Source organism: Passer montanus, unplaced genomic scaffold (assembly GCF_014805655.1).
Source record: "Passer montanus isolate IOZ18808 unplaced genomic scaffold, ASM1480565v1 scaffold12, whole genome shotgun sequence".
In the NCBI taxonomy this organism is placed as follows: domain Eukaryota; kingdom Metazoa; phylum Chordata; class Aves; order Passeriformes; family Passeridae; genus Passer; species Passer montanus.
This window is the reverse complement of record NW_024358722.1, coordinates 10,895,670-10,914,682: the sequence shown is the minus strand read 5'-3', so window position 1 is coordinate 10,914,682 and position 19,013 is coordinate 10,895,670. Positions and strand designations below refer to the sequence as shown.

General features: G+C 41.7%; 1 protein-coding gene across 1 annotated transcript in view; it reads left to right on the top strand.

Annotated features, from left to right (window-relative positions):
• Positions 1–14,413, top strand: part of PKDCC (protein kinase domain containing, cytoplasmic) — a 35,548-nt gene extending 21,135 nt beyond the window's left edge. Inside the window, 4 exon segments of the mRNA XM_039698001.1 lie at positions 771–850; positions 1,688–1,795; positions 11,462–11,635; positions 13,149–14,413. Coding sequence (XP_039553935.1) covers positions 771–850; positions 1,688–1,795; positions 11,462–11,635; positions 13,149–13,234 — 448 coding nt within the window. The 3' untranslated portion in view covers positions 13,235–14,413.
• Positions 14,414–19,013: the final 4,600 nt, after the last annotated feature.

The following is a 19,013-nucleotide window of genomic DNA, read 5'->3' as shown; positions in this document are numbered from 1 at the left end:
AATGGCACATTGTTTTTTCTTTTGTAGTAAAAAACATTTAAATGGAGTTGTGGAATCTCCTCTGTAGATATTAATAAGCCATGAGGACACAATCCTAAGTAACTTGCTCTCGGGAGCAGTGCTTGAGCAGGGAGGCTGGACTAGCTGACCTCCAGTGGTGCTTTCCAACCTCTCCCATTCTGTGATTCTACCTCCATCAGTGAATACCTAAATGGATGCATCTTGATTATAGATAAATGGTAGGAACAGAGAGGGCATTCTGTATTTTAGCAGCATTAAAACAATAGAAGATGACTTTCTTCTGGCAATTAATTTGAAAGTCTAAGAAAACTGTAGTAAAGAAAGTAGTAATTTCACTTATTAGAAATGAACAGAAATCCAATTTATGCACTTTCAAGGTTTGAAAAAAAACCAAGCCCAAGATTTAGGGGATTGATGGCATCCTTTTTGTTTGTTGAAGTACAGGCAGCTTTGCAAATAGTCACAATCCATGGGGCTTCACAGCACATTGCTGTATTAATGGAACATTTACATGTAGGTACAAGGCAGCCTTGTATGTAGCAGCGTGGTCTAGGTATGCCAGACAGCTGTGTGTGAATAGTCTCAGCTATGTATTTATTTGAGTATAGAATACCATTATATTTCCTGAATAGGTCAGTGGCAAATAAGCAATAGGAATTTTATTCCTTATGATGTTCAGGAGATACGAGATATTTGTAAACTTTTGTTAAAAAAAAAAAAAGTCAATATTGGTTACTTTTCTCTTGCAGGTTTTTTTTTACCTATCTTCTTCCACACAGTGCTCCATCCTCTCTGAGACCATTGCTGGATAAGATAGTCAATGCAACAGGTAATCACAATAAACATGGTAATGCCAAGTAGTTGCTTTTTTAGTGTAACTATTATGCTTGGGAGGGGAGGGTGCTGCTTTTGTGCTCACTGCAGTAGAACTAGATTGCTTTTCTATCCAGGATAAAATTGCTCCCATACCAAGAAGGCAAGAATGAGCCCATACATCACAGAAATCCCATTTTTAGACTTTATCTAGGCTTCACTGAGATATTTGTTTCATCCTGACACCTCAGGGTGAATTGCATCAGAATGCAGTTCCTTGTGGGGTCTGGAAAACAGTTCTGTCCCTGGAAAGGGAAATTTTAATGATAAAACCCAGGTTACTTTCTCATTGTCAATGATACCAGTGGTGTTTTATACCTCAGAAGCCAGAGGCACAAATGATATTTCCATAGATCTTTACTGATTTCCGAGGTAGTGGCTTTGAGACAAGAGTAGTTGCCTGTAACACTGATTTGAGGGTTTTTCAGTGCCTTGGTCCAGTGTGCATCCAAAGGGAAAATAAATGATGCTGGACTATAGCTATTGAGCAAGGATAGCTTTGGAGTTCCCTGTATTGGCTGGTGTTGATCTCTTGTGGGGAGTCCTCTTCAGTGTTTTGTGCCTGCAGGCCTGGGGCTACCAGCTGGATGAGTCAGCCTCTGGAATGCCTGGGCCATGTCAGGTATGAAACCTGACTTGTAGGAACTGAGGGATTTCCTGGCCACATCAGCACCCTGCCATGGAGCAGGGCACCACAGGGCTCCCATGCTTAGGGCTTCATTCAAATAAAACCTTGTTTTGTCCTGTGCAGGATGCTCCTCATCTAAGTCATTCTTTTCCTCTGCTTTTAAAGGAGAACTTCACTGGGGAATAGATGAGACAGCTGCTCAGCTGGAGAGAGTTTTGTATCTCTATAAGAGTGGGGAGTACCTGCAGAACACAACCCGGGTGCCGAAAGCTGGTAAAGTCATCTTCCTTGAAACTTAAAATTTGAGATTTTGTCATTGTTGTGGGGTTTGCAAAGGCTAATGTGCAGAAAGCAAAGCTCAGTGGTCCTTGAAATCATGCATGTGATAATATTTTTATCTGCTTTTTGCTTCCTGGGAGCCTCCTGTAACTCTTCTCACTATGTGATGTAGCTGGACATCCATAAGTGTGAGCAGGCTGTAATGGGAATAAAGAAATCCAAAGGGAGTTCTCCATGACAGATTTATGGAAAATGTGTTTAATCACATCCACACACTACTGTTGTAGTATCAGAACCTGCCTGAACATGTATTGGGGAGAATCCAATCATGAGGCCATAACCCGCCATGAAAGGTTTCCTGGGTCTTAAAAGGAATTTCTTGTAACATAAGCGTTTGTAGATTGGAAGAATAAAATTTTTACTTCCTTTGCAAGGAAGTGTGTCCCTCATCTTCTGCTAGCTATAGAATGAAAAAAATAGAAAAAAAAGAACAGGATGAAAACAAGGCTGAATAACATTATCTTTTTCATAATATGTCTGTATGCTATTCAAACTGTGGTACGAAGTGGTGCATATTCTTCCTAGAAGGATAGCTGTGGAATTGTACATGTCAAAGAGTATTATGTGTGCTGGAAATGACTGGTAAGCCCAACAATTGTAAAAGCTGTTTTGCAAATTATTTTTGTGTATGTACAATGTTCATGTCAAACTGTCAACATAATTGACTGCAAGTTGATAGGAAAATTATGGCTTTGCTGCAAAAACTCAGTAAAGAGGGAAAGATGGGTTCTAAATGAAGATGAATGTTGGCAAAGGGGATTTGAAAAGTTCAGTGAAGCATTTGCTCAGTGAAAGAGAGGAGCCAAATTCATTCTGGTTGTGACTCTGCTAACCTCAAAGGGCCATGATACCAGGGATGAATTTGACTCACTTATCAGAATAATTCAATATTTATTTTGTTGTAAAATTGGCAGGAAAATTGTTGCAGGTGTTCATTTAACTTTCTAATTTTCAGCTTTTCATCACGTCTGTGCTGAGTGATACCTGTCAACACAGCAAAATTATTTTCAGCAGTACAATCAATAGTACAAACATGTCCTTTGTTGAAGAAGTGCCAGGAGAGCTGAAGTGGTTCTATGATGCTGGTTGATTCCAGGTCTCACTTCTGTATCAGGATGAGGTGAAGTTTTTGGATGTTAAGAGATCTGTCATGTTTATAAAGACTCACAAGGAGAGAAGCTTTGGACAGCAGTAGTCAGTGTATCAGTGTAGGTTTCCACAGATACGAAGCAGAGCTCTGTGTCTATTTAGCTACTGTAATAATTACACATTTTTGTCTTTCTTTAATTCTGTAGAGTCCTGGATAATGTAAGGCAGAATCTGCTGCCCCCATTTCATGGTTGGGAATGCCCTGCTCTGCAAGGAGCCTGTTTTATTTGCAGGGCACTGCTAATGGACTTAGGCACTTCACAGTGTGACCAAAGATGTTGAAAATCTGTAGATGCTTTGTGTAACTTATTGGATAATGTACATTAAATACCGTGAGTGTAATATTGAATTCCTTGATAGGAAAATGTTCTCAACGAGTGACAAGCCTGAGGAATTTGGTATCTTGCTAGAAATTACACCTAGATTAGATGTGTTCTCAGACTTAGCTGCCATGCCTTTAAGATGTGCAGGCCTGTTTCTAGTTTGTTCTGAGGCCACTTTAACCACACAGAGAAGGTGTTGTAATCTATTTCTATTTTAAGACTCCTTTTCCTTGCCAGACTAAGATGAAGAAGTCATATCATGAGGGCTAAAATATGCCTATATACCCACTTTTATGATTTTAATTCCAACTATAATCTTTCCTCAACTGATATTTGACTGGTATCTGATACTAATACTGTGCTGCAAATAATTTTTAAAATTTTCAATCTAGAGATTATGGAATTAGAAATTATTAATTAGAATTTATTCGGAGATAATAGAATGAAGAATTCTCTTGTGGTACATTGGGGTTGCAGGAGAGGGTGACAGGTGCCTTGGAAGGGAGTGGTGTCCAGGGAATCAGCCTCTTCTACTGGCAGGATGTTCCCAACTGGGATTGCATCCTCACCACTGAAACTAAGGCTGAGCAGCTGGAATATTGTGTATAGATCTTGGTAGAGGGGTAGACAGGGATGAAAAGGAACAACTGGGATATTTTCCCAAGCTGTAGGTTGAGGTCTTCTTTGGCCCTGTTTGGACAAAAAATATTTTTAAGATTGCATGATTTTGTAAAATGTTTTCTGTGTTGCTCTGCAGCATAGACAAAGTTCAAGAAGGGTGTTTTTCAGCCCAGTGCCAAGTTAAGATAAAATTTAAGGTGATCATTTGCTTCTCAGGCCAGACTGGAGTTAATCAGCTTTACATTCATATCCCAATGGGTGCCAAGATGGGGGAGGCACAAGTTTGCATCCATTTTGCTCCAGATGATAGAGCTCTCACAACGTGACTCACTCCCAGGACCTTTGCTCTCACAAATAATAGAAATGACAGGAATTTGTGATGCCAGTCTCCTGGCATCTAAAGGTTTAGTGATGAAATAAGGCCTTTCTGGTGCACAACCTATTTTGAAATCCTAAAAGAACAGGAAGATAATTCAGATCCAAGAATTCTAAGGTTTTGGTTTGGTTTGGTTTTGAAAGGAAACTACAGAAGGTTCAGGTAATGGAGCTTCAGAATTTGTCTGAGGTCTTAAATGCCTGGAATTAGGCATTATCTCAGATAGACCATTGTAAATTCATAGTAGGAAAGATCATGATCTTGGGCATGTCATGTCAGGCCATAACTAAAACATTAACGTTGAGGAAACAGTTATCTATGTGAACTTATGTTTTTGAAAGGAAGACCTCCTCCTATGAACACCACAAAGTGAGAAAGGTGATATTGATAAGCAGTAGGGAAGTGGCACAAAGAAAGTTCTTGTCAGCCCTAGTGTTCCCATAAATAAAGTTTAACAAGATGACATAGTCATATTACAGAAGGTCTTGGATATTAAGCTTTCACTGTGCTTCAGTTGTAAAGATTTTATAGTGCTGTAAATTATATTATGCTCTGGACTTTGGTTTAGTATCCTAGAGTAGAGGCGTGGGAGACATTTGATAGCTGTGTATGTGTTCTGCAATCATAAATCACACTGCTGTTCATGTTGATATGGGAACATTGCAGCGTTTAAAACAACACCAGGAACAAATGCTTTTATATTCTATTGGCTGTTGGCCTCTCCTGCTGGAATCCAGAAGAATGTGAATTAAAACAGGATCCATGTATTTCTTCTGACATATGTTATCTAAAAATGATTAAATCATTCCATTAATTATCCAGATTAAGGAGACTATAAAAAAACTACTGATGTTCATCAGTAAAGTCATGCCCCAGTATCAAGGTTTTTATTACTTCAATCAAGTGACAGTGATTTGTACTGAGTATCCGGGCCCTTGAGCTAAGCCCCAGCCCTTCAGTTAACTCAGAATTTACTCAGAAATGCGTGAAATCAGCTAACACTCGTAAATCGGATAGCTTTGTTATTCATTAAAGCTAATAAATGACCCATTATTAGGTCTGGGGGTGTTCAAGCCCACAGAAAGCTGTAATTAGCTGCTGTTGTTAGCTGAAAGCACATTCTCAAAGCTAAAAACGCTGGAAGGCTGGACATAAAGCAAAGACACGTTGTGTTTTCCTTTGTCTCAAGACAATTTGGCAGGATTATGCTGTACGTAAATATTTACAGTACAACAGTGTTTTGAAAAAAATATTCTGCAGGATCACTATAGCAACCTGCTTAGGAATCTGCAAATCTACCCAAGAATTATTGAAATCAGGCACAAACTGCAACCCAGATTCCTGCTCTATCGAAATATATTATAATAAATCTTATCAGCTTTGTATTTTTTTAAATTATTTTTATACATGTTCCTTTGGTGTCCCTTTCCCAGAGCCCTCAGGGCTGAGGGGGAAAGGTGCACAGGGCAAAAATCTCCCTTTGCACCCTGCCTTGCTGGGAGGGCTCTCACATCAGGAGCCAGGCAATCCCAGCAGACAGGAATACAGGAGCATGTTCCTTTGCAGCCGTGTGGTGCTGGCAGCTCAGTGGGTCTGTGCAGCTCTGCAGTGACCACAGCCACTTGCTTGTTGCTCACTGGTATCTCCACCACCGTGCAAACCATTTACCCTGTTCCCTGAGCAATGTGTTCTGCTGTTGCTAAACTTCTCCCTGTCCAACTTGACACTGCACAGCAAAATGCTTTCTGCTGAGGTCTTCGGTTCCCTTCCAGAGCACTAAAGAAGTCACCGAGTGCCTTTTATAAATCCTGTGGGCATATGTCTTCAAACTTAAATGCCCCAACACGTAACCCTAGGGAACTTTTGGCTTATCCATCATCAGCATCCTTGTTTTTACGACTGAGTGGACCACATGCAATGTTTAAGCATCTGTAGGACATTTTGGGCCTGTTGCCTTTGGTAAATTGGTGTGTACCACAGAGGTGGCTGTGGGTATGGAACATCTCTCTGGGATGTGGGGCATGAGGCAGGAAAAATGCTCCAGCTGTGTCATGTTAACAGGAATAAAATGTGAGGGAACATGTCGTTCCTCTCGTTATTTATTTGTGTTTCGGCGACAGCCTGCATACCGATTTAAATATGGCTCTGCTGCCAGCACAGTGGAAGCGCACAAAAAGCGACGAGGCTCGCCTCGCTCCCAGCCTGCGCGCAGGAAACTGCCGGAGGATGGAAACGCTCCGAGAGGAGCAGGGCTATCTCCTGCTCTGAGGCAAAGCCGTGCCCTGCCAGGCCAGCCTGCCTTTCCAAAGCGTTGGGATGTGTCAGGCCTGGCTGGAAGCGGAGGCCCGCGGGCCAGGCCGGCCCTCTCGCTTCCTCACACACGGCACAAAGCCGCTCTCTGTAGCAAACTGTGCCGGGTGCTTCGCGGGGCCTGCTGTCAGAAGCTTGTTTAAATGTGAGCTATTGGAACATGAGGGAAAGTTCAGAGTAAAATGAAGCGTACTAAAAACATCAGTGTATTATTGTCTATTTTGGATCCAATACTGTTCTCCAAGAGCTCCCTGGGAATCAGAACGGACTGTTTGTAGAGCAAAACACTGCTCAATACCACTTTTTGCTGATATTGGCAGGATCAGGCTCTTTCTACTTACTTGTGAGCAAAGCAATTAAAAGCAATTCCAGAGCTGACTGCCAGTGTTCCTCTTGAGATTGGAGAAAAAAGGAGGGAGAAAAAAAGTGCAACAAGATTTTTCTGTCAAGGATGAACGTGGTTGTGTCTCTGTCATTGACCCACAGTGTATTGGCAGGTGATAAGAGAACTGGGCAAATCTCCAAGAAGTAGCTGTAGTTGGTAGTAAAAATGCAGTCTGGCTGCTGTGGCTGAAATAAACGGTCATTAGGACTGATTAAAGTCAGATTTAGGGTGATTCAGACAAGCTAAAAGGGGGAAACCACAGGCGGTTTCACATAGTTTATTATATACTTGTGGAGCTCTTTATATGATTCAGTCTAGTACAGTGAAAATGAGTATGTTTATAGATTGTAGTCGGCCTTGGGACAATGCAGGTGGTTTTTGATGGAAAAAAAAAGATAGAATAAGAATTTAAAGCATTGTGGGTTTTTTGGGGGTTTTTGTTGTTGTTGTAGTTGTTTTTGGGTTTTTTTATGGCTTTTGCACTGGTCAGTGATGCTGCAGATTGCTTTTAAAGATGCCTCTCTAACTTTGTCACAAGTGGGTGATCTTAGTTTGAGGATCAGTGTGGCCATCATGGGGATGTGGCTAACATGCTAAGAAACTTCTAAGACTTTGACCTGATCAAAGCAGTATGTTTTGATTCATCAGAACAACTGTATGAAAATATTTAAAACTGTAAAAGCTATCAAAAATCAAAACTTTTGAGGATTGCCTGGCTTCAGCAGAGCAAGGTATCTTGAAGCTCTGAAATAGTTACAACAAAAAATGCTTTGGAGTACAATCTATCTGTGTAAGTGTGAGCTCTTGTATTACCTCGCCTATGTTAAACTCTGGAGTAAACCCATTGTAAGTCATGCCAAGATCAGGCATACTGCACTGCATTTAGTTGCTTCAATCCTCACAAAATTAGTAGATGGAGGAAAGGATTCTTTTTCTGCTGATATCAGTAGAGACGCCTTGCATTTCTCTGATCTATTCCTTGCCATTACCTTGATAGACTTTATGTACTCTCTGTCAAGCTATGTGTATGTACACAAAAGTGTTAATTTATGGCTGCATTTATAGTATTAGGCAAGCATTTATTGGTTTTAAACACCATTAGTCTGGAAATTGACCAGAACTTTGACCTTTTTATGATGTGATTTACTGCTGTGAGCCTTCAAATTCCAAGGACTCCATTTAAGCAAGTTTCAGGTCTTGGCAGGACAAAAACTTGAGCTGGAGCTGTCTTTAAACCATTGGAATACTGCTTAATTGAGTAGCTGCACTGTGGTGTCCATTTTAAAGGTGTTGGGGAAGCCCAGCTCTCCTGAGGGCTGGACCTAATGTCATTGCTGGGACACATCTCACAAGGGAAGCATCCTTCAGGAGGGTTCTTCCAGTTCATGTGAGAGGAGTGCATTTCTTCACAACTCATACAAATAAGGGCTAAAGGGTAAGCTCCCTAAATCAACACTATGCAAGTAAGAGATTCCATGGATACTTGCCTTTACCATGCAAATGGGCAAGACAGCTGCCTTGCTTTGCTGGAGATAGAGTGAGTTTTGAAGAAAAGTGCAGTTTGCTTTGACTACCACTTGGTTGGTGTTGCAATGAGTTTCTGATCAGTTCTGACTGTAGTAGTTTGAAGAGGAGGTCCCATGTTGGCTTCCCAGGGCACGCAGAAGTGCCTGGCTGGTGTGGGACAGGAACCAGGGTGCAGGGCCATCACGTGTCCTGCTCTCCATTCCTTGTGACTGCCTTCTATTGGGATGCTCCTAAGGGAAGGCACATCGCTGCTGCTCCCTATGTGAGGGGGGACAGGGGCTGCCTTCCTGTCTTTCCCCTCACTGCATCCTCCCCTCCCTGCGGGCAGCATAGGCTCCATCCCCAGATTGCAGGTATCCAATGGCTCCTGCCAGTTGGAGGCCCTGCTGGAAGCTGCCCTCGTGGAGCCCATGTGACTGTGTCTTCCTTCAGATTCCAGCGGTGTTTCCACCTGCGTAGTGCTTGGTGATCCCACAGCCAAAGGAAAATGCTCTTTGCATCTGTGTCACACTGCCATGTTCCTGTTACCTGTTTCCGTGAGTCACTGGAGATGGTTATGGCTTTTTCTCATGTCAGAACTGGCAGGGAGCAGCAAGAAGGGACAGCCACAGGGCTCTGCTGTGTGGTGACACTATCCTTGCATGGCTGTTTCCATCCTTGCTTGCAGACTCAAACCAGGAAGGACCTTGCCATCGCACTTACTGCTGGCCCAACTCCGTTGATTAATGTGTCTGAGCTGCCCAGATGATTTACCAGGCTTGGTCACCTTGGAAAGGGCAATAAAGGGAGAACTTTATCTCCTACCACTGCTGCTCTTTTGAAGTCTGTGTATGTCAGCTGAGAGCCTAACCCCTGAGAGCTGTATTGGGAGCAATGCTGAGGAAAAGGGAAGCACGTTAGGCCTATTAAGATGCATATACGTGCTCAGAGAAGTTTAAATATTTTAAATATTAAATAAGGGTCCTCAAGGTGGGCTTCTCTCTTGTGTGAAGAAAAATACATGGTGTGATGTAGGGCTGTGCTTTTAGTGCAGTGATGATGTGCTGAAGGATGCTGCAGCTTCCTCCCAGCCCCAGCACGGAGCCTGTCAGACTCCCAAAGTGCCCTGGAGAAGGGCTGGGACATGCTCCTTCCTGTCACAGAGAATCAGGCAGATGCTTCATCTCCTGCTGCCACAGCAAGGACCATCCTTCTGTAAATCCCCGTGTGGCATGGGGCTTGGCACAGTGCAGCGTGAGGTGGCCGTTCTGTGGTGTGCAAAGAGGAGCTGTGGATAATCACATTTTATATCCAGTCATCAACATAGCATGTGTGCTGATACAAATGGTTACATACGGTGCTAACTACAGGGAATTGATTTTTTTTTTGCTTTTAATTTGTACACATATTTTTACTGTTGTAGGCTGTGAGGCAACTCAGCAGTTGCCATGTGAACATAAGAGAATATTCTGTTACATTCAATTATTGTTACACTACAGTTGATACAGAAACTGGGAAAAAAGGGACTTTTACCTAGCCAGCAGTTTGATTTATGCTCTGACTTCTCTTCAGAAGAAATGCATAATATTTTTGATGGAAAAATGACCACTCATAATGTGTAACTACATTTGGAATTTTTTTTCTTGTGCATGAATCTTCATTTCCTGAATTAAGAAAACTTTTTTGCTTTTGATTTAGCTGGGACATGATCAGCTCTGATTTTTCTTCTTGTTTGGGAATGTTTCTTATGATACTTTAAATGAGCTAGGGCTCAAAATAGAATGTATTTACTACATTTGTTTCCCACTATTTCAGACTCTGTGGTGAGAATGAGCACTCCTCGTGAATGTGCACTTCTTTTCCCAGTTGAAATATTGACAGTTTGGAGTAGCAGACACACTTGCCTTTGACTCAGTGGTGTTCATACAATGTGCTGCATGAAATATTAGCAGGCTGAATCAGCAGAGCAGGCAGAAAATGCCTGAACCAAAGTGACTTAAGAATAGACTGTGAGTCAGGGCAGGCAGCTCTGGTTTCCATAATAGATACAATTAGAAGAAATGTAGAATGTATTTAGTTTTTTGAATAGGACGTGGGGAGGAGAGACAGGAGGGAACCATTAATTTGTGCGTCTGGAGGCTAAATAGAAATGTTTATAAATGATCAGTTGAATTTGCTGATGCATTCATTAGAGAAAGCCCTGTTAGTGGCTGGGAAAGTGAGAGGAGCTGTGAACAGAGAACAAGAGGCAGCTCATAAAGGCAAGTGAGACTGAACGGCAGCCAAGGGAGAGGAGCAGTCGGTGGGGCAGCACGGAGGCGCTGGGCGAGGACCACGCTGACATGCTCCCACTACTTTCCCCCCCTCCCTTCTCTTCAGAGGCCCATCAAGCGACTCCTCTTTTGTCCTAATCTGAGCAAGCAAAAAAAGTTTGCTTAATTAAAAGCCTGTCTTTTCTTCCTTCTCTAAAGGAGCCAGAGAAAAATAGCATGCTCTTCTGAGGGAGAGGGAGGGCTGGGAACGCCTGGTCAGGTCTCACCCCGACAATCCTGCTCACTGTTGAGAAGTAGGACAGTGAGTCAGTTCATTCAAGTGGATGCTGTTTATTCAATGGGACATTCTTCCTGTAAAACTCCTAATAAAACCAAAGCCTTGCCTCCGCAGTGGGGAAGGGGAAGGGGTTTTGTGCACAGACTGTTTATTTACAGATGCTTTCTGGAGAAAAAGGTGAGAAGAAGAAAGGAGGGAAGGAAAAGGAAAGGAAAGTGCAGAGCTATAAACACGTTTGGGAGTAAGCCAGAGCTGGTACAGGCTAAACCGTCAGCTTTTCCATCATATATCCTGCTCCTAAACTGCTCTAATAAACCTTGCCTGTTAAAAACAACCAGTTTGCTGGAGCTTTCCAACCACTGCTTTGCTCTGATTTGCAGAGTACAGACGGGTGCCTGAAGCCTTTATTCCTGATGAGAACTACAGATGCTGGCCATCCTACCATCACAAGGGCTGCCTCCTCTCTGTGTTTGATGTCAACGAAGCCATTGAGATCTGTGACAGCTACTCCCAGTGCAAAGCTTTTGTTCTGACTAACCAGACAACTTGGACAGGTAGGTCCTGGATGCTGTGGAGCAGAACTGAGTCACCTATTCTGGCTGCTCTTAAGTGTTTTAATACAGCTTGGGGAGTGTGTTGTGCTGGGTGTGGGAGCCACCAGCAGTATCTAGAACTGAGGTAGTTTCTGAAGGTTCAACTGAAGCAGCTTCTTTTTGGTGAGGCTTCTCTTTGCCAGCTGTTAGGGGAGCAGAAATTACAGGCAGGATCCCAGGAGCTGGCACTGGGGGGCTAAGCACGTGGACTTCAGGTTACCAAACTACAGGATCTGAATTGTTGTTTTTTTGCATTTTTGTGCTTTTGGGAGGTGTGAACAGGCACTTCCATGGAACCAAGAAAAATCTGATTCCTGTTAACCTTGTCTATAGCTAACCAGGGACTACTAGGTCATCATGTCAAGCTATCTGTAGTTGGAATATTGAAGTTAATTGATATACTAAAAAAGTATTTATTCTGGCACAGAGAAATTCATAGGAAGTTTAGAGCAGCTTCTATCTCAGGTTACAAAATTAAAAGCAAATGGGACAGCAGTATTTGTAGTCTTATTTGTCATTCCCTTTGCCATACCATTCCTGAGGCATGAGCACCTGAGTCCCTGAAACCTGCAGCTCGGAAATTTGCTCGGCAGTTGAGGCATCCCGTTTGCCATGTAATACTTTAAAAGAAAATAGTGTTATGGGAGCCCCCTAGAGAGGCAGGCTGGGAGCAAATAGCATTTGATTTTCTCAAGTTTAGAGAGGGAAGGCAGAAGTACAGCAGACATGGAGTGTATCTCTGTGCTGCAAAGGAAGGCAGTGATTTTGCAGGTCTGTGGGGCAGCAGGAGCTTGTTGGGAGGCAGGAATGTGAATGTGGGGAGATAGGAGAGCTGTGCTGTGGCTCCCACGGACACCAAACAAAGAAACCTTGCCAAATTCAGCCCCCACTGGCCTTGGATATATATGCAGCAGGTGCCTTATGCTACCCAGGCTATTGTCACTTGCTGCTGCTTTGTCTGCGGACTAGAAACCTTGTTTAAATCCCAGAGCTACAAAGTGATCAGCAAGAGCTGTTTCACAGAAAGTCATGTTTAATACACATTTCACTGATCAGTTTTGTAAAGATCAAGCATGCAAATATGATTCTGCTTCTGTACAATCAAATGAATGTCCTTCATTTAAGCCCCAAACCCAAGCCTGTATTTATTAGTGGGAGTCTCAAAACATTTTTTAAAGACCACATGGAATTTGTATTAAAGTTTTCAGACCTTTCTTTCATTTACTGTGCTAGCTGTGAACAGCTGTATCTTGACCATAATTAGGTAAGAGTAAAGATATTGAAACCAGGGAAATTTTGGTGTCATTTTAGACAAAAACAGTTCAGGTTTATATCAGCTGAAGTTAAGAGTTGCGTGGCCTAAAGAATGCATAGATTGAAGTAGGATTTGAAATTTCAGCATTTTAAGGTAGGCAACCTTTTGCTCATCCCTTCTAAATATTTTTCCCTTCCCCCTCTTTCCTATTCAATGCAGGTCGGCAGCTTGTGTTCTTCAAGATGGCCTCAAATCATATTGTGCCTGATCCTGACAAGATAACATATGTGAAGGTGACAGACTGACACCTAAAGTGGCTCAGTCTGACACGTGAGTGATAAGAGCTGTTTGTGTATAAATATAGGCAGCTGTTAGGTAGAAGGCGGCTGTGGCCGGAGAATAATTGCACTATTACTCATTCTAATCTATAGAGTGCTAAAGGAAACTTTAAAGAAATAACCTGCATGACCAGGATGAATGTGCAATAAAACAAGATTTTGAAAATGTGATTTAAAAACAAAGCAAGACAACCCAAAGCAAAATACAAGAGATGATACACTGTTAAGAGTATAATTTTGGTTATAAATCAGCTGACAGCTCTGGCTTTTCTAAGCAAGGTTAGCATAACATTTCTGACCTATACATGTGCGTCCAGGGATGAAAGCTGATCATTTCTCTGGGAAGTGTGTATCCTCCACACTGGTATTTATTTGGGCACGTACAATCACAACAGAGGAACTGAAGCGTATCAGTTTGTCTGCTGAATAGCAAACGTTACTGAGGACAATCAGCATTTGTGTTCAGGCTATGAAATATGCAATGCCGACATATTTGTCAAACGGAAGGAATTGCTTATGTTTAGAATTGCAAGACTGCAACTAATTTTCATTTTTGCTTCCAATGTTATCATAAAGTTTCATTTTTAATTTGAAAGAGCCATTTTGTGGATCTAGCAAATCACATAAGCATATGAATAGTCCCACTGAAAGGGCAGAGACTTACCCAAGTGCCGAGTGCTTTGCTGGATAGGCCTGAGCATATGCTTACAATTAAGCCTGTGCTTAAGACTTTTGTTGAATCAGTTTGAATTGTTCAGGAAGCCACATCTTTGACAGACTGGCAAAGCAGTCCAGCTGGTTGAACAGTACTAATTTAATGACTAGCTTGCAGTTATTCGTACCTTTTATCATCAGGTCCTTGTTTTTCTAGGGCATCGCTTGCTGGTTCTTAGAGTAAATGAAGTAAATGACCTTAATGATGTCAAATGAATGCTAGCCTTAATTCTATATAAAATGCATCTTAAAGGCAGGGTGTGTCTAGAGAATTTGCTTTCAGTGAAAGCAATGAAGTAAATGCTAAAGTGACCAATGTCATACTGTTTTGTAGTTTGTACAGTCAGGAAAAAATGTGCTTTTGTTTCTCAAATGGTTTATTTTTGTAAAAAAAAAATAAAATAAAAGATAAATAAAATTTCTTTTATTCTTGGTTTTTGCGTGTTCCTGTTTCAAATAAATGCCTTATAAAATCCAGCATAATTTATATAAACTTAAACTTGGGATATTTTTTCCAGAAAGGACTGAGGTTGTTTCAGTGTCTCCCAGGGAAGGGTCTTTTGGTGCCTGGAGTACTTGGTGGTTTTGCCTACGTGGCTGCCTGTCACAAAATGAGTCACAGTTAGCAGACAGTGGTTGAGCAGTCTTTGCTGCTCTGTGCTTTGCCTTATGCTGGTATCAGCCTTTTACCACTTGGAAGGGGTAAAGGTGAGAGCAGGACTTGATGAAATTGCTCGTTGGGTCAAAAGGGAAGCCGGGCAACAGCCCCTGCAAGGGAGAGCAGGGAAGGAGAGCAGGAGTGCCAGGCAAGTTGGGCAGCAGTGTGGGGTGCAGGAGGACAGGTCTGGCAGTGGCACCACGGGCAGCAGGTCTTGCCTCTCCGCGGTTTCTCTGAGGTCACCGATGCCCTAATGGCTCTGGCAATTGGCTGAAGTGACGTCCTGTAATGGCTGTAACTCACAAATTATCAAACTCCCAGCCCTAATAGCTCAGCTGATTGTGTCGCCGTGCACTTAGGAACCCATCAATCATACTGTGGTAATAAACAAACACTATGGATTCTTTTAAAATTGCTGCATAAATCATGCCAACACATACTGCACAGTTCATTGAAGTGATATGGGTTGTTGGCACTGAGGTGCTGGTATGTAGTTTGAAAGTCTTTAACCTCCTGTGATTTCCTTCCCATTAAGCACTGCACAGTTCCAAAAATACTCAGCATTTAAAAACGTTGTTTAAATTTAAATCCTTTAGTTGCATTCCTATGTAAAAAACGCCCAACATTTAAAAGAAAAAAAAAAGGCATTCGGGGTAATACTTTAAAGCTGTAGTAGGTAACTTCAATAATTTAATTCCATCACTTTCTGCACACTGGAAAAAAATACCTCTTTAGTCAGGAATTGTTTATCCCTAGAATTAAACAAAGTTGCCAAACCAATTTATATCAGCTTTTGCAAACAGAGATCATGTAAGCAAGAAAGAAACATAGCTGTGAGCCAAGAAGCTGGATTTTAAATTTCAGTGGTAATCAACTTTATACTGGCATGTTTTATAACTCTGAAAGTAAGGCTTTCCAGTGGAAATGCTGATTAAAATCTTAGTAAGAGAGGTGTGATACTACAATAAGAGAATTTAACAGCCGTAGTAAACACTGACAAAATTCTGAATTTATGTGGAGAAAGTGATTTTTGCAGCACTGATTCAGCAGTGCCTGACTGGCACATGTGGCATGGGTACCCTTAAGAAGCCACAGAGGAGGAGGAAGCAAAGTCACAAAGCGAGTTGGCAGGTCTGGGCCAGTCAGCCTGGGACCTGCTTCATGTTTTCTGTGGAAAAGGCATTTCTATCTGTTTTTTCCCCTAACTTTTAGACTGCTTTTTACATTTCCTGGCTTCCTCAAGCCACAAGGTAGAAATATGAAAGAAGACACCCACAGGGCTTTAAATGACTGCTGTCTGTGTGTGCACATGCACGTGTGTGTATGTGTATACGTATTTATGTACGTGTCATGCTGAACAGGGAGACCTTATTTCCTCAGTGAAAAACCAATAGCCTGTGCACAAAATGAAGTGCTAAACAGGATGTTGAGTTCATCTGGAGAAGTGAGAGCTGTGTGAGGTTATGGGTGCTGCAGCTCTGCAAGGGGCTGTGCTGAGTGTTTGGCCCAGTCCAGCACCACGTTGTCCTGGCTGGTCTGAGGCTCAGAGCACCTCCAAGAGCTGCCCACTCTCTCCTAATGGTTTGGTGAGGAGGTGATTCTAGCCCCACTACTGGGAACAGGCTCCAGACAATAAAACACTGACTAGCATCACCTTCAGCCTGATGTCCTGAGGGTTGCAGGGGAGACATGCCAAGAGCTTTCATCTTTGCTTCGACCAAAATAAAAATTCTATTTTTCTCTGTCTGTGAGTCTACTGCTTTATCTCAGCTCATTTTTCTGAGCTTTCTCCCCAACGTCAGTGTGTCTTTTTAAGTAGAAAACTGAGGTCTCCTGTAATCAGCTTCAAACAGGTGGTCACAACTCACATCACATCTGGGAGAAATCTATGGTGGAATTAGTAATACTGCCATGAGTATTGATTGCCATGAGACAAAGCCTGAAAACAAGTGGGCCCTGTTTCCAGCTGAGAGGTTCAGGTAAGTTTGTATAAGGAGTGAAGTTGGTGGATGGGCAGTGAGATGCTGGTAGAATGCCAGAGAGGTACTTTCAACATAAGATAAAGGAGTTCAGTGTGGTACAATTATTTGTGATTTCCCCTGCCCCTCACTGCTTCACTGAGGCATTTTGCTTTGTCCTTCTGTCAGCCATGATCAAGTTTCCCAAAGGTTTGTGAGATTGGTGGGAATGGCAGAGTGGGGTGCAGGGAGGACATCAGCCTGGCATGAAGGCAGCTCTTCCTGTTACAGTTACTGAATGTGGTGTGGCAGCCACAGGGGACACTCACCAGGGGCAGGACCTGACCGTGGTAGGTGCACAGTGAAGACTTTGTCCCTGCCTCTGAAATTCACCTTATCAACTTGTACCAAGAGGATTTGTTATTCAAAGCATATGGAAGATGGCAGTGAATATCCAGAGATCATATTATGTTACCTGTCAGGAAATAATAATATGAACAGTGATGATGTGAACACTGATGTTCAGATTTAGTAGGAGAGCTTATGTTGTATTCTTTAGCACGAAATTCTGTGAAGGCTTAACTACAAAATACTATTGGGGGGCAGGGGGGGAAGAAGAAAAATAGAGTGATAAGACTGTTCACAAGTTTTTTTGATGAAAACATATCCCATTTCAAAATGTGAAATGGTGTTGAAAGAAGTCAAACAGATTTAGGTTGAAAAGACTCATCTGAAGTTTTCATCAATTGACTGCAGAAACAGTAATGGGACTCAAAGAAGAAGAGGAACATTGGTGGAAAGAATGCAGTATATAAAGAATTCACGGTCATACTCTGCTTAATGTTTTTTGAGATGTGATTGTTGAATCTTTTTTTTGGTCATGAAAATACATTTTTTTTCCTCTCTGTATGTTTTAAGCAGGAGTGAAATATGTTGGGCTGCCCTCCTCTAGAGCTCCCTGGGCATGCAGAGTCCCTGTGCCTCCTTCAGCACAGACATGGGCCTTGGCATTTGAACTCTAACAAGTAGGTTTCTTGCAAGTAAGTACAAGTGATGTTTTTTCTAATTGGAATGGATGCTTTTAAGAGGTGCATTTTAAAAAAGTGGAGGAAACCAGACATTGTGTTGCTTCTCTTTGTGCTTGTGTACAAAAGCATTGCCTTTGTGTAATAGGTGCCCCACTTCTCTGCAAACTGATGGGAAATATAATTCAGTAGGAGCCACCCTCATTATGAAACTGTCTTTGATGTCAAGCCAGAGGACAAACAACACATTTATTGGAAATTGTGGCTTTTAAACAAAAAATCCCTGCTAACCACAGTTTTTCAACAAATGACTGGGAGGCTGAGAAGGGAGACGAAACTATCCAGTGGCTACTTGAAATTATAAAGTCAGAATCTGATCTTACTGAGCTTAATTTTACCAGCATAGATTCAGTTAATCCTTGATTTATGTTCATGTAAAACAGTGTCAGACTGCTAGATTTTCAAGTATCTGTGAAGAAGGAACACAGTGAAACCTACCTCTTGGACCTAAATGTTTGAACCATGTAAGTGAGGAAAAATACACTGATTTTCCCATATGTACATGACCTTGTGAGCATGTGTAGGTTCCTGTGAAATTTAAACAATGACAATATGAAAACTTATCTTTCTTTTAGATGGAAGCTTTAACAAGATATAGAAAATGAAAGATGTATTATATTATTTAATAAATAATTATTTATTAAATAATATATTATTTAATATTATTTAATAAATATATTTAATAAGTATATTATTTAATAAATAATGCCAGGAAGGGAATATGAATTCTACACATTTATACTCAGTGTTTAACAGGCATAATGCCATTCCTATTTATCATCCTTCTGCCAACTTTAAGTATGCCCTAAGAACAAGTTCCAGTTTTCAATACTACAAGTACTTGGCATGTATGAAGATAATGGTACAAATTGGTATTTATGAATTACAGCTTTCCATAAATAGAGTAGAAGGAATGCAGAGCAGCCAGTCAGACAAATAGATGACCAGGGGCACAGTGGCACTTTTAGAAGTGGGTGTATTTAATGTTTTAATACAAGACCTTGGGTTTGTGCAAGTTCATGACCTATGAAAAACCCCATATGACTTACTGGCAGGTACTGCCTCATTCTTGGGCACAAGCTGTTGATCATCATGTGTGCTACTTTTTCTGTACATTTTACCATCCTGTCCTTTAACCCCCACGAGATACAAACCCAAAGCCTGTTTAAAGAATGGGAACACTTCAATTAAATGTCAGGTTTTGATTTGTACATGGCTCCGATTTGTGAGCCATTATAGAACTTTGATCAATGACAGCTCATAAGGAGAAAGAATATTACAGAGGAAAAAAATAATGCACATTCATGCAGTGAATTTGTGAAGAGACTCTG